We start from the raw sequence: 15,218 nt of genomic DNA, 5'->3' as shown, positions 1-15,218 counted from the left end.
AAATTCTAAAGTGTTTTTTTTTCATAAAATTGATTGTCTGCATGGCTCTCTTTGTTATTTTTTTTTTCTTCTAAATTTGTATACAAAGACAAATTGTCTTTCCCTTACAAATTCAGCTTTCACGACCTGACATCTACTTTTTATTTTAACTTGTCACAATTTGAACTTATATTGGTACGAAAAGGTGGTAGAGAAACGCGGGTTAGAGCGAGAACACTATATTCCTGACGTTTCGACTACAAGTCGAAACGTCAGGAATATAGCGTTCTCGCTCCAACCCGCGTTTCTCTACCACCTTTTCCACTCATCTGTCTTACCTTCATAACAATTATATTGGTACCGTTCACAGTGTATTTCCATGAGAGCACAACACATCACTACGCATTAGCAAATTTCGAAATAGGGAGAGTGTTGGGGGGGGGGGGATTACAGGTAACAAGAGACTGAATATGTTGGACTGTACTGAATGATCCGCGCACCTGGTGAACTGAAGAGGGGCGTGGACGGAAGCGACGCACGTTGGACTACCTTGACTTCGGCGGTGTAGACTGCACCTCCGTCTGTGGAAGTGTTATGGATGGTCAGTACAAAACTACTTCTACTGCTGCTGTTGGGGGGGAAGGGGAGCAGGGGGTGGGGGAGGAGCCTGGGGAAGGAAACGAACGCGGGAGTGGGGGATCACTGGGATGTGGTGGTGGGGGAAGTCGTAACATGTTCCAACTCGAAATGGACCGGAAGTGACTCAGTATTTTGGGTTTGTGAATGTCACCGTACTCTCTCACTATATTTGATTTCTGTCTCATGGCCATTCATTTCCTGGCACTTATTCTATCCTATATATTTGCACATCCTGATTCACAAGTCAGCCTTTCTTAAACGTGGACACCAAATACACGCGGGTAATCCCTGAAGGAAATGATTTTCTGTGTAAGAATGACATAGTTTCATAACTGGGTCATCATATTCAAAGTTCTTGGGGGTAGTTTGGTGGCTTAACTTATTCATTTTAGAGGAATGATCGATAGAATAGACTTAGAAGGAGATTGAAAAGGTCTTTGGAGATGTCAAGTTCGAGTGTAAGAGTGACACTCTGGAAGATCTCCTTGACCGTTGATAGATACTTCCATGCTCGTTATAGGGCAAGACGTCATCATGCAAGTTGAAGATAATTCCCTCCTTTCGGGTCATTTAGGGTGAACGAGCATCTTCCACGTAGTGGGATTCTTTATTGGGTACCGTGATTTAGTCTCATAGGTACGTCATCCAGATGCAGGGACCCTCAAGGAAGACGATTCTCTCGAGCCGTTGGCGTTCAGATGTTCCTCCAACGGCTCGCGAAGGATTCGCACGAAGAAGATATGAACAACAGAGGAAGTGGTAGGAAATAAGAGGATGAAAGGACGGTAAAAAAAAGGAACGACAGCATGAATAAAGGGTGGTAAAGAAGAGTAAAGTTCTACGGATGTCAAGGTGATCAGGGTAAGGACGACACACAGGAATGCAATGTATTACATTAAGAGCAAAAAATAAAAAAGTTAATTTAGCTAACTATGATTTACAAGATCAGTTAGAAAATGGAACTCAAAAATATTTCTTTTCAGCAAGTAAATTTAAGCCAATGAAGCTCAAAATGTCTATTTATGGTATATTAAAACTTATTTTAAATAATATATGATTATAGAATAAGAATACTATTTTACTAGGTTCTGGCGAACTTCATTATGAGTAGAAAAAGAAAAGAAAATACATTCACGTTTAGTAACGAGATGCAAGCAACAGGCATATCACTTTTTGTGCTACAGTAGTGAAGTGTTAGGAATCCCATGGCAGCGACAGCGGTGATGTAAGGAAGGAAGGAAGGAAGGAAGGAAGGAAGGAAGGAGGGAGAGGAACAGAAGCTGACTATGTCTTGGACACACAGATATAAGATGTACTCAGAGAGGCGAGTGTTAAACGCCATGCCGAAGTAGCCAGATGACCTCTGACCTTGTCTGGAGAGAACTTACCGACGGGTGTGCCCTGGGTCGGGAAAGGCAGAGGGTTCTGTGGTGGAGGTGCTGGTGGTGGTGCCTGAACCTCGGGTTTCACTGGAGCCAAGGCCGCTTTTGGAGGACCGCCTGGCAGTGGGTCATTTATCTGCAACAGTCAAAAGTAACGCATGGCGTTTGGAGACAAATACCGTCCAGGAATGCTTACATATTAAATGATTACCAACAGAGGGACTTCGTGTCTGTGACTGTTTCATATGTTACACAAAATTATCAAAACAACAGCAACTTGGCTTACATAAAAATCAAAAGACCTCTCTGCTTCTATATGATTCAATATACTAAAATTCTAAAACATACAAAAGGTATATATATATATATATATATATATATATATATATATATATATATATATATATATATATATATATATGTGAGAATTTGGGCGGTGGAAGTAAAACGAAGATGCTCTCGGAATAGACCACTTTGGTCGTCTTCAGAGAGTTGTCAGACAACTCTCTGAAGAAGACCAAAGTGGTCGTAACGTAAGAGTATAGCCTATTTCGAGAGCATCTTCGTTTTACTTTCACCACCCAAATTCTCTCATCTGTCATTTGATATATATATATATATATATATATATATATATATATCTATATATATATATATATATATATATATATATATATATATACGTACCGGCACGGGCTTCGGCAATTCAATGGCTATCTTGGCGGCCTGATCACACACTGTCTCCGCAAGCTGCAATGAAAGCAAATGGATCCTTTTTACATCATCTATACGATCACCTTTTGTTCTCCTAAACCAGGGGCCTCAAACCATGCTATGCAGATACAATTTGTGATCCCCAGTTTTCATGCACGACTTCTCTCTCCTGCTCAACTCTGACACCGAAGGGGATTGTAGGTGCATGTTCCAAACATGTGAAAGAAAGCGGGCAGAGTGAGTTGGATACGAGGTACTGCAGGGGATGTGGAAATTAATTCTGACGTGACATGTAGAAACTGAATAACTCGAATACATGAGGAATGGGCTGGAATAGCTTGGAGAATGAACCAGATGTACAACACTCCATGTTTGTCCACACCAACAACATGCAATGCACAGGTATGTGTCCTCAAAGCGACATAAAAGTGTAGAAAATATGTAGGGGAAATAGACTGGGAGGTTGGTTTCGTTGTACTACATACTTCCGTGAAACTTCAACTGATATCTGTTGTGGACGTGCATGAAGTGTGACGTTTCATCTCATAAATACCTCGAACCCGAGAGATAAGAACCCTAAAGATGTGACCAAGTCTACTGTAGAGCATCGAGACGTTCTTCTGAGGGCTTATCTAACTTACCTGAGTTTATACTTGGAGTCATTTGAGCCATTTCAGATGCCCATTGTTCATGGCAGAGGTGCATTGTGGGTGCATTCATATGTAGACGAAAGTCTTAGGGCCGATGAATTATAATCTGTTTAGGGCGTGGCATGTGTCATTGTGTCATGTCAACCTTAGTACGAATACATGCTTCTCTCTCTCTCTCTATCTCTTGTTGCCCATTTATGTGCTATTTTTTATTCTGAATATAGGAAAGGATGGTGTATAGTACAATAACGTTTTTTAGGATTATAACAACAATTTTAATAAATTCTATGATACGTGGCAACAGCGCTTTTTCCCTCCCATGTAGCCACGCCGAGATGGTGTTACAAGTAAGATGAGGTAGGTAATCATTGTTATGACTCTAAAAGTAACACTCACTGTATTACAGAATATATATATATATATATATATATATATATATATATATATATATATATATATACATATACATATGGAAATAAACTCATCTGCTGGGATTCGAACCCCCGCCAGAGCGGCTTGCTTCTTTCAAAGCGAGGACTGTACTCAACACTCCACCACGACCCTTCAAAACAGAACGAATTAGTTCACGGACTAACCAGTCTGCCGAGGGCACTCGGGTGGAACGTGGTATGTACTGGATGACACAAACAATATATATATATATATATATATATATATATATATATATATATATATATATATATATATATATATATATATCACATAGATGGAAAAAAGAGAGGCATCATGTACTAAGGCTGATTTGGCACAACGTATGCCATACCTGAACGGACTACTTGGAAAGCAAAGATTATAAAGGTCTGTTGATCAAATGAGATGTTAACATGAAGGGAATAGGGCACAACGACTAGTTAGATAGGACACGACACACCGAAAAATTATTTCGTTTTTTTTTTTTAGGTTATTCAAATCAAACATTTACGAACTGTGAAGAAGGTTTTCACTGAGTTAAAAGTTAACGTTAACTTAGGTCCGAAGGGTGCAACTGGACGGGCAGAAGGCGTTTGCAAGCCTTTCAAGATGTTGCAGACTGCAACACGTAATCTCAGCCAAGTTTGCTCGAAAGAAGGAAAAATAAAGTTTAAAAGAAGCGAGTGTGGTAATATCTGGGATGCAAACACGGAGACACGGATCGAGTAAAGCAGGACGGTGAAAAACAGCAAACCACCGGGTTTTTTTTTTTTATCACACTTGCCACCGTGGAGAAGTCAGGAAAAGAAAAAGACCGGTATAGGACGCGGTTAAACACCACGATCGGAACGGTTAAGGTGCACCCAACATCGCGAAAAAAAAAAAGATAAATGAAATAAAATGAAACGAAGTCAAGATAAAAGCCAAGACGAACACAGTGGGGGGACGTTGTCGTCGGTGAGGTGTGGGGTGGGGGAGGCTCAGGCAAGGCAAGGGAAGGGTCAGGGCAGGCAGGGCAGGTGCATACCACCAAGTCGTCAAAGAAATAGATAAAGAAGGAAAAGTGGAAGTGTCATTTCATCCCAGTGAACGATCAATAAGATATTCACACGTTCACACAAATTTGTAGAAACAGACACACACACAGCATGTACCCAGGAACTCGGTAGTGCACGTGCACTATCACACACCTGTCGTTGATTTGCTCCTATATTACGTATTCCTTGTCATCCAATGCACTCTGCCTTTCATCCTTGCCTTTTACTTTCTACATCCAAATGAGTTTTCCCACCCCTCGGTACGACCCTTTCCTTGTAATACGATTTTCTTTAGCCCCTTCTCTCTGGTATATACAATATGTACATATATATGTATATGCAATAAAAAACACTAGGAGCGTGTGTTCATAGATGCGAAAGTAACCACTACGAAAAAGTAAACTAACGAAGCAGAGAGCTTTCGTATAATTACATCTTCAGTGCTGATACAAAGAAGGAATTATATATTTTGTACCTTGCTTCTCCATCTAATAATTCCTTCTTTGTATCAGCACTGAAGATGTAATTATACGAAAGCGCTCTGCTTCGTTAGTTTACTTTTTCCTAGTGGTTACTTTCGCATATATATATATATATATATATATATATATATATATATATATATATATATATATATATATGTGTATATTTATTTTACTTTTGTATATATAATGTTCTTGTCATCCTTTCATCCATTCGCAATCTCACTCCATTTACTCCTCTCGTTTGTATTCTCTCCTCCCTGCTCAACAGGCATTCATCAAACATCCAATGCCCCCTTTACTGTACGTCCAATGTTTCCAAGTTTACATCCAGTTTCCCCAACTCTACATACACCCCAACTCACACAAACAATGCGGAGATGCATTCCTGTGTACACATATACATGCTAGTAGACTACCTGGATTGGCATGGGCGTCATCGTCTTGAAGGCAGCATTTGGATCCCCCGTTTCAAGGGCAGCATGCCAGGGTGACTGGACGATCTGCACCGTCTGTTGGCGGTTCTTCATGAACTGTTCCTATCACAGAACGGTACAGAGGAGACCATTAGAAGGCTTGCCATCTTTTGGTACACTGGTGCCCCGACCACCATACAAAGAGACATGACCCCAGGTGCGCGTGTCTCTGCACACATACTGCTATGGAATGCACTCTTTTGGGGGTCGCCTGACACAAGGGGGACGGGTGGAATTATGCCGGAGTGTGGGTGGGGAGGTTCTGTGGACTGGATAGGTCAGTGGGAGGAGAGGAAAATGAGTAAACAGATTGTGAAAAGAAGTGGTTGCTTGAGGCCTCTTGTCCGCCAGCGACATTTGTTCATCATCAAAGCTTGCTGGCACTTCGGCAAAGGAGACACTCAAGATTCAGAGCCCAAACTTAGACAAATACGATTACTTGGCAAACACACTTCCCATTGTTCGAGTGAGTAATATATCTCTACATGGGGTACTTCTACGACACAATTGGTTTTTGTAAACAAAACGGTGGTCATACAAAAAACAAAGACAAAAATTCTTGAGTAGTTGAGGAGCGTCGTGGGTCAGGTTTGGGTGTTCCTAACAGGACAATAGGATACTTGACATCAACATCGCGACACTGAAACAATTGTTAAGCTTGATATTCATTGTTCCACTTTTCACCTAATATCAGGAACTCATTATTGCGCTGATATATATATCAAGAAAGCCGTTTCTCCCACCCAACCTTACTCTCCTTCCATTTTCAATAATTTTTATGACACTCGCCACACATTTTCTCATTATCTACCTCCCGTCCTTCCACCCCCACCCCCACCCCCACAACTCTGTCTTCTATTCTGCTTCTTTTTCCTTTCATATATTCAGTAATCTAAAAAAAAAAAAAAATCTATGTTACTTTAACTCTCTCCTCCTGTGTCTTCATTTCTAATATCTTCTTTCATGATTTTCACTCTGTTCACTCTGTCGTCCCATTTGGCTCTGTTCACACTAGCGGTTCAGTAACAATGTAAGTCAATGGAAACTTTCACACACAACCGCAGCGGTTCAATAACAATGTAAGTCAATGGAAACGTTCACACACAACCACGGCGGTTCAATAACAATGTAAGTCATTGGAAACGTTCACACACAACCGCGCGTTTTTTCCTTGACTATGTGGTGCCGCCACGGTTTCCGCTCTGTTCAAAGCGCTAGTGTGAACAGGGTTTTTGTCTTACCCGCTCCTGTAAACGTCTAAGAACTTTCAAATATGTGTGTGGAATTTACATTACTGATTGGATAAATAAGATAACGAACGAATATAACCTTGGAACTTTCCAGCTTATTTACACTGATGAACTGGGTAAGATAACATAAATGATGGTATTAAAACAGAAAAAAATATTACATCTCGTAGAAATCAATGGTGATGGTGCCAGTTAGAGTCAAATATACTTGTCATAAGTACCATGAAGGAAGTCCATCAGCCTGAGGGGCTTAACCAGAGGATAAAAGAAAGACAAAAAGAAAAAGAGGAGAGTAGAAGATGATGGACAGAAGGAGGGACCGGTTGGAATCGTAGTCTATTCATGAGAAAGGAGGATTGAAGAATGATGAAGATGATGAAGAGGTGGACGTTGAGAGGAAGGGCATTAGGAATGCAGTGCTTGAGCCTACCACTGAGGGCGTATTCAATGTGATGATGATAATACGACATGGAACGCTTGTGACGATGACAAACATAACAATGTAGTGATCGCTGGATCTGTTGGTTGTTTTAAGAGTTTAGATAATTTTATGGACAGGGATGAAAAGTGGTAAGGGATATGGAACTGCCTAGTGGGGGCCCTATGGTTTCTTGCAGTCTCTTCTATACTTATGTTCTTAAGTGAGTGGATGCGAAGGTTTTCACGAGATAATTGACTAGAGGTGATGGACGTTAGCGTCAATGGTGGATTGCATATGATGACGGGAATGGTGGGAGACAACAGAAGAACATAAGAATGAAGGAGACTCCAAGAGACCATAGGGCCTACACTAGGCAGCTCCGTATCCATCACCACCTGTCATCCCCATCCATAAAGTTGTCTAATCGTTTCTTAAAACAACTGGTAGTTTCAGCGCTTACTACATGGTTACTAAGTTTATTCCATTCGTCGACCACCCTATTAGTAAACCAATTCTTGCCTATTTCCTTTTTAAATCTAAATTTGTCCAGTTTATAACCATTACTGCGAGTCCTGCCCTGTTGTTTTATTATGATTAGGTATTGACTTACTATGATCTGTTCCTGCTGCTTGTCACGATCACTTTTAGCTTGTTTGCTGCTCTTAGACTTAGCTGCAGCAGCAGTTGGGGCAGCGGCGAACGGGGCGGCGGGGCCCCCCGCTTGCAATAAAGGGGGAGGGGCTGCCGCCGTCACCAGCTGCTCCTGCTGGGCAGTGGTCACTGTGGACGAAGAGGTGCTGCTCTCTGTGACGACGCTTGACTTCTGCACCGTCGTTTCGTCCACGATAAACTTGTCCATCCGTTTCTTCCGCTTGGCGAAGAGGGCCGCACCTTCGAGGAGGGAAGACTTGGGTTAAGATCGGGCGATCTGTCTATGGCAGGCAGGAGTCACCAAGGTTTTTTTTTCACAGCGAGCCACATCACCGAGAGAATGACGAGCGAGTTTTAGAAAAATATATGAATATATATATATTCATTCTTACATGTACAGGGAGCTGACGGGACGGGTTTGACCCGCGGGCCGTAGTTTGGTGTCCCTTGGTCTATGATACCGAACTTATCAAACATATTCCACAGCGTGAGCTGCTCTGATCGCATGTGGGCGTCAGGTTAAAAAAAATCAGTTTGGGGTCCAAAGTTCTACATTTTCCCCCTGAGAACCTGGCGGTACAAACAACTCAAAAGCTCTCGGGGTGTCGATCCCCCCTCACCCTTGCCTCCTCAACATTTTCTAAAAACCCCAACATGGTAAAAGACAGGACGCTTCGTTCCTCCACGAACTGACGTGAAATAATGACAAGGTTACACTAAGTCAAGACTCCCCGACCCGTAATCATTCCCCTGCTACCCATCACAACGTAGTCCAGCGTTTCTTAACCTTTTTCGACCTCAGCACCCCTTTTGGTCAGGCCTAAGCAGTCCAGCACCTCCTACCATTGGCTAACACCTGGTTACTATAAAGATAAAGTAAAGACGTATGTGACCTTCCCCAGCACCCCAGGTTAAGAAACGCGGCTGTAGTCTAAAGGCGGTATCACACTGGGCAACGTTTCCTTCGGTTGTTGGAGCAGATTTGCCGTCCACAGCTTTTGGGAAGGAGTTTGATATGCTGGACGAAAATAATTTTCCTCCAGCATAATATCAAATGACATTCTATGCATTTTGTTGAAAAAATAAAATAGTCTGCCATAGTGATATTATGGCGGAAAAGGTTCTGGACGTGGGCGGTACCGCCGATGAATTGGAGGTTGGAGGGAAAGTAGCTCAGTGTGATAGCCCCTTAAGAAAACTCATTGACTCCTCCAGCATATAGGTACATTCCTCTCTAACTTCCCTCCTCCCTCCCCGGCCATAGCTTCGAGGATTCCCCGATTGTTCTTCCCAATTTAAGAGTGTTACTCTACCTTTGCCTGTGGGACTTTGCATGTCAGCGATGATGTCTCTCTGGACCTCAGGGCTCCCGGGCTGACCAGAGAGGGGCGGCTGCTGCTGCGCCCACGTCATTAACGTCGAGTAGCGCTCCTGCACCTGGGTGTAGTCCTGGACGCCTCGGGAACTCATGAGGTTCTTCAGAGGTGGTTTCTCCTGAAGAAGTGGGGAAGGAAACCCGGGCACGGCCCGTGAGATCAAGGCGAGAAAGGTTTCGTGTTCTAGACACGAACAGGGGCACAACAGAAAATGGAAAGGGGGAACAGAGAGAGAAAATGGAAAAGCATATTGTAAAAGAAAGAGTTAAGAAAAAACACAACTCTGTTTTTATGTCCAATTTGATGTAAATTATGTAAAAAAGTGTACGAGGTCACGTAAATAAGTGGACACATCCGATGATTTTTATGACAGTCGCATGCAGGATTCGAACCCACTGCTTTTGGCCACCCGTAAGATCACCTTACCCACGGGTGGCCGAAAGCAGTGGGTTCGAATCCTGCATGCGACTGTCATAAAAATTATCGGATTGACGTCGCTGTTACTAGCGAATTTCTCTCATGGTTACAATGTGGACACATGGTTACAAAACAATCTACTATTATTGTTGTCATTATTAAACGGCGCAGTAGGCACGACTAGTAGAGTAAGACACAGAGAAGTGACATGGAAGACTAGCGGGGAAGTAGCAGACAGGTTCATAACATCAAAACGAACAGATAATAAAAGCTGAACGAGTATTTCACATTCTATTCCATTCCATATTGCAGAGGCATGCACTGTCAATGGCTGCCCGAATGGAATGTTGATTATATAATTTTGAGAGATAGACAAATAGATACAAGGAGAGAGAGGGAAAGAGGAGGGGGAGGAGTGAGAGAGGGAGATAGAGACGAAGATTAAAAGGGAAAACAAAAAAAAAGTCGGAGAAGGAAGATGAAGAGACGGGGAGGAGGGGTAGGAAGGGGAGAAATATGGAGGATAGGTTTCATACGGATAACGAAAGAACACCCTCAAACAGAAGTAATATATGCAGAAACGCATCTCGAACTGACCTTAGGCTGTGACAGAATCAGGTCATCCATGTCTTCGCTCGCAACAGGACCTGGGACGGGAAAAAACCACACACTTTACTAATGACGTCATTATAGCACACGATAAGGACATAGCTGAATAAATCATGATGGGAATAAAGATTCACGGGACAAGCGTTCCGTGTCTACTCTTCTATATACCAAGATTTTTCCCCCTATATAAGGGGGGTAGCCAAGCCAAAGGCAAGTACCTACTCCCACCCATTCCACCCCCATCCACACCCCTTCCCCCCTCTCATCTTAGCTCCTCATGGATGACGGGTCATCCCTGCATCCCGACCACTGCCCTGGGTCAGGAGCAATGTAGCAAGACACAGTACTCTTCTTACATGACGTCAGGTGTCACGACCTCCCTGATATCTGGCAGGAAAAGATCAGTGTTTTACATAATTTACGCTCTCTGGGTAGACTTCGTTTTCGGTAATGATGTCTGGATAATTGTTCGAATAGATAGTCTTAACTTTCTCTTCCCCCCTATCCTCCTCCTCCTCTTTCTCTTCATGATGATCATCATCGGAATGTACTTCACCAGCGCTTCTATCCCAATGGACAATCTCGCATCGACCCGGCTATGTGCAACCGTGAGATGTGGTTCTGGAGGTCACGCACGTTGTCAACGTAACACGCGACAAGGTATTACCTTGAAGTTTAACGTTGACTTATCTACTTCTGATATCAATGACAGGTTTATCACAAACTTACGGTTAGGTCGAAGCACGCTATCACGGTGCCACGACATTCGCAAAGTAGGATTAACAAATTTTACAACACCAATCAACGGCATGTTCGTTTCATGGACGGCGTTCCCTGACAATGTCCGACGACGCCCCTCACATTTATACATAAACATGACTCCAATAAAAGTTGTTGCACATAAAATTTGTTTCTATATATGAATATATTCTCAAGCCTTGGTCTCCCCGCCTACGAGGGCTACCACTTCGGCCAGGGGAGGACGACATCAACATCCTCGCCGAACGGGTGATCACTGGAAACGTATTATCCCTACTCTTTGCTGGAGAGGGGGCAGACTTCCACGCTTGGAGATAAACAAGTACTCATAACCCCTTCTTTAGTTCTCCACATTCTCCATGATATGCATGACAGCCCCATGGCGGGCTACCCCAGCAAAGGCAGATGCTGATCCAACACATGACGAACGGACTATGAACACTCTTCACTATACATACTGAGCTACACTGGACAATGTGAAACGTGTGTCTAAATTGCAAAGGCGGAGCATGCCGACAGGAGACCTTTTGGTCCATATAAACCGACAGGAGACCTTTTGGTCCATATAAACCGACAGGAGACCTTTTGGTCCATATAACCTTTCTCTGTAGATCAGGCTCCAATCCTTAAATCTAAATACGATAGTTGGAAATTAGGGATATAACTCAAGCCGGAAACCATACATGAATTTGAAATCAAGGATATACATTGAGCTGGAACCGTACATGGATTTCAAGCTAGCTAAGATAAACAGGAGAGTAGGGGACGGGACACCATGAGTTTTGCTCCTTTCCTGTATACCACAATTAAGTAAATACATGGAAAATTGACAACTGGCAACTAAGGCCCTCAACATTCTCAACACTTATTTTGAAATTCCTCAGAATTCTCGGCATAGAATTCACTCACACAATTCTCAAAGTTCTCAGCACATATCTCACACTCTTCACAATGGTCAACATAAATTAGCACAAGCCTTAGGTCTCTTTCACACTAGGCAACTAGTGACCGTCACTAGTTGCCTACCATTATTTAAAATTGAGCCTTTCACACGACGTCACTGCGGTTACCCGGTTGCGCGACAAGCTATGGCTGTTGCCGGCTCCGGTAACAAGTGACCGTCACTGGCAGTTGCCGTCACCGAGCGTCTCTTTTTCTTGACCAGCAAAGCCAACAGAAGAAGCACCTCCTCCATTGATGCCATTCTTTCGACTAATAAGATGATAAGAAAGGATTCCACGACTCGGTGACAGTCACTGGTTGCTTGCAGTTGCCCGAGACTTTCACACTAGGCAACTAGTGACCGCCACTAGTGACGGTCACTAGTTGCCTAGTGTGAAAGGGGCCTTAGAGATATAAACGTAGAAATCACACAATCATCAGATTTCTCAACAAAGAAACCACTCTCAGAGTAGAATCCACACACTCTTGAGATGAGATTCTCAACATACAATTCACAAACCCCTCAGAATTCTCAGCATAGGACTCATTAGAAATATCAACGCAAAATTCACCTGTAAACCTGTATTCTCAACAGAAAATCCACGCAGACTTCACAGTTCATAAAATAGACTTCACACAATTCTAGGAATTTTCAGCATGGGATTCACATTAATTCCCAAAAATCTAACAACAATTATCAACACCCACAAATCACGAGACTTTAAAAAAAATATCGTGGTTTGTGGGGCAGTAGGCTACCCGCTCGGGCCTTAGACCTTGGTGGTGATCCGGAACTGTTTATATTCCATGAACGACACAGAAAACGGTGTCCACAGTACGATGCCACTCTTGCAGTGATGATACGTATTCTTATCTCTTCAAACTAATTCATTGTATTAATATTTCTTTATCGATAACCAGCGCTTTTACCCTAGAGGGCAACACCACTCCGAAAAGGTGAAGTTGTAACAGTGGCAAGGAAGATATTTAAGACGGGAAGAAGAAATGAGGGACAGTAGGAGTTAAATGTGATATTTCTTTTCTAGATTAAATAATCTATTAATCTCTTTCCTTCTAACCGCACTTTATACCTGTCAATATGGACTCCCCACACCTGCATATGACCGACACTCACCATATATCGCTTGAAATCGACCCTTTCCTCGTTGAGGTTCTGACACAAGCTGATGTGCACCTTCAGACACGTTGTCCTTTTTTTTTTCTTTTTCCTGAAAGTAGCAGTTGCCAACAAGACTGACGAGTTAAACACCATATGAGGACGGAGCCTTTATTTGTACGACGTTTCGCTTATTACAGCTTTTTCAAGTACTTGAAAAAGCTGTAATAAGCGAAACGTCGTACAAATAAAGGCTCCGTCCTCATATGGTGTTTAACTCGTCAGTCTTGTCCTTTCTTCCACGGTCCTCACTAGTGTCGACAGTTGACCGTTCGTTTGAGTAAAAACGACTTCGGTTACAATATTTTATTTTCTCAAATCTCCAAATATCCGTCATATATAGAAAAGTTGAATGATGACCTGAGAGATTGTGAACCTAAGTCTAACGAATGTTAGACATACTGTTGTAATGTTCTTAAAGAAGTCTGGGTTTCTGTACGCGAAGTCATATTCTAGTTAATCAAATGGAGGTTGGAGGTAGGATGTCGGAGGAAAATGGCCCAGTGTGATAACCTCTTAACCCACGACCTCATGACGTTCCCCCATCTACGGATTAGCGGATTCCACGTGCTAAGATACATCAGAGATCTACACTCCAGTCGAACATAGCCACTACCCAACTCTACTCTCTTAGCTGCATCGCCAAGCAACATTTACGAGCAAACGCTCCAACGCTCCTTGTCCAGTATCTATTGTGAGCCAACGCTTCAACGCTTCTCGTCCAGCATCTACTACGAGGCAACGCTCCTCGTCCAGCATCTATTGTGAGCCAACGCTCCAACGCTTCTCGTCCAGCATCTACTAAGAGGCAACGCTCCTCATCTAGTATCCATTGTGAGCCAACGCTTCAACGCTTCTCGTCCAGCATCTACTACGAGGCAACGCTCCTCGTCCAGCATCTATTGTGAGCCAACGCTCCAACGCTTCTCGTCCAGCATCTACTAAGAGGCAACGCTCCTCATCTAGTATCCATTGTGAGCCAACGCTCCAACGCTTCTCGTCCAGCATCTACTACGGGGCAACGCTCCTCGTCCAGTATCCATTGTGAACCAACGCACGCGCAACGCTCCACGTCCAACACCTACTACGAAGCAATCCTTCTTCACTGCATCGCCCTGCATCCACGATAAAAGATTCCGGGCAGCACCAACTGCAAGACAATCCTCCCCCCCCTCCCCTCCGCGTCATTATCCAACATTACTCCCACGAGTCGGACATCCTCCGCCTTCTCGAGCTCCCACAGCCTTGGACGATGAAGTACTCCCCCCCACCCCCACTCCCCCACATCTAGCTTCGCACGAGTCCAAACTTCAACGCCAAAGTCACGTATATACTTTTCTTTTCGCTCTCTTATTTTTCTGACATTTTTGTGTGCGTGTGCATGTTTATATATATATATATATATATATATTAACTCACCAACCCAATACATTCTACTAACTCCTCCCCCTGTTTCCAGCAGTGGACCTTACCACAGATTCGTCCCTCTGCATCATCATTTATAGAGCCAAAGTCTTTCCACCGTATCGTCCCACCATCCTTATTCATAAGAGCCAAAACTCCTACATCATCTTGGGTAAGCAGATATTTTTTCGTTTTCAATATCACCTAGGAGGCCTTACGGTATGTTTATTATTATTATTATTATTATTATTATTGTCATTATTTTTATGATTATTCTTATTATCATTATCATTATTCTTATTCTTATTATTATCAGTTAGTCCATGAACATATTCAAATACCTTTCTGACTCGACATACCGACCCTGTACACGCAGCCGCATTACGCTCACTTCCAATACACAAAACATGCACCCTCCTTC

General features: G+C 43.0%; 1 protein-coding gene across 5 annotated transcripts in view; it reads right to left on the bottom strand.

The window, feature by feature from the left end:
- Positions 1–15,218, bottom strand: part of LOC143035266 (uncharacterized) — a 111,774-nt gene that overhangs the window by 4,439 nt on the left and 92,117 nt on the right. For 3 of the 5 annotated variants that reach the window (XM_076202105.1, XM_076202106.1, XM_076202107.1), the window contains 7 exons: positions 10,504–10,553; positions 9,427–9,607; positions 8,073–8,353; positions 5,735–5,854; positions 2,688–2,750; positions 2,007–2,136; positions 480–560 (listed from right to left, as the gene is read on the bottom strand). In XM_076202105.1, the coding sequence (XP_076058220.1) occupies positions 480–560; positions 2,007–2,136; positions 2,688–2,750; positions 5,735–5,854; positions 8,073–8,353; positions 9,427–9,607; positions 10,504–10,553 (906 nt within the window). The remainder of the gene's footprint in view (positions 1–479; positions 561–2,006; positions 2,137–2,687; positions 2,751–5,734; positions 5,855–8,072; positions 8,354–9,426; positions 9,608–10,503; positions 10,554–15,218) is intronic. The other 2 variants (XM_076202108.1, XM_076202109.1) reach the window with 2 other exon arrangements.

This window comes from Oratosquilla oratoria, chromosome 18, assembly GCF_046742065.1.
Source record: "Oratosquilla oratoria isolate Oo_2021 chromosome 18, ASM4674206v1, whole genome shotgun sequence".
In the NCBI taxonomy this organism is placed as follows: Eukaryota; Metazoa; Arthropoda; class Malacostraca; order Stomatopoda; family Squillidae; genus Oratosquilla; species Oratosquilla oratoria.
The sequence above is the reverse complement of the archived record's forward strand: the minus strand, read 5'-3'. Positions and strand labels throughout refer to the sequence as shown.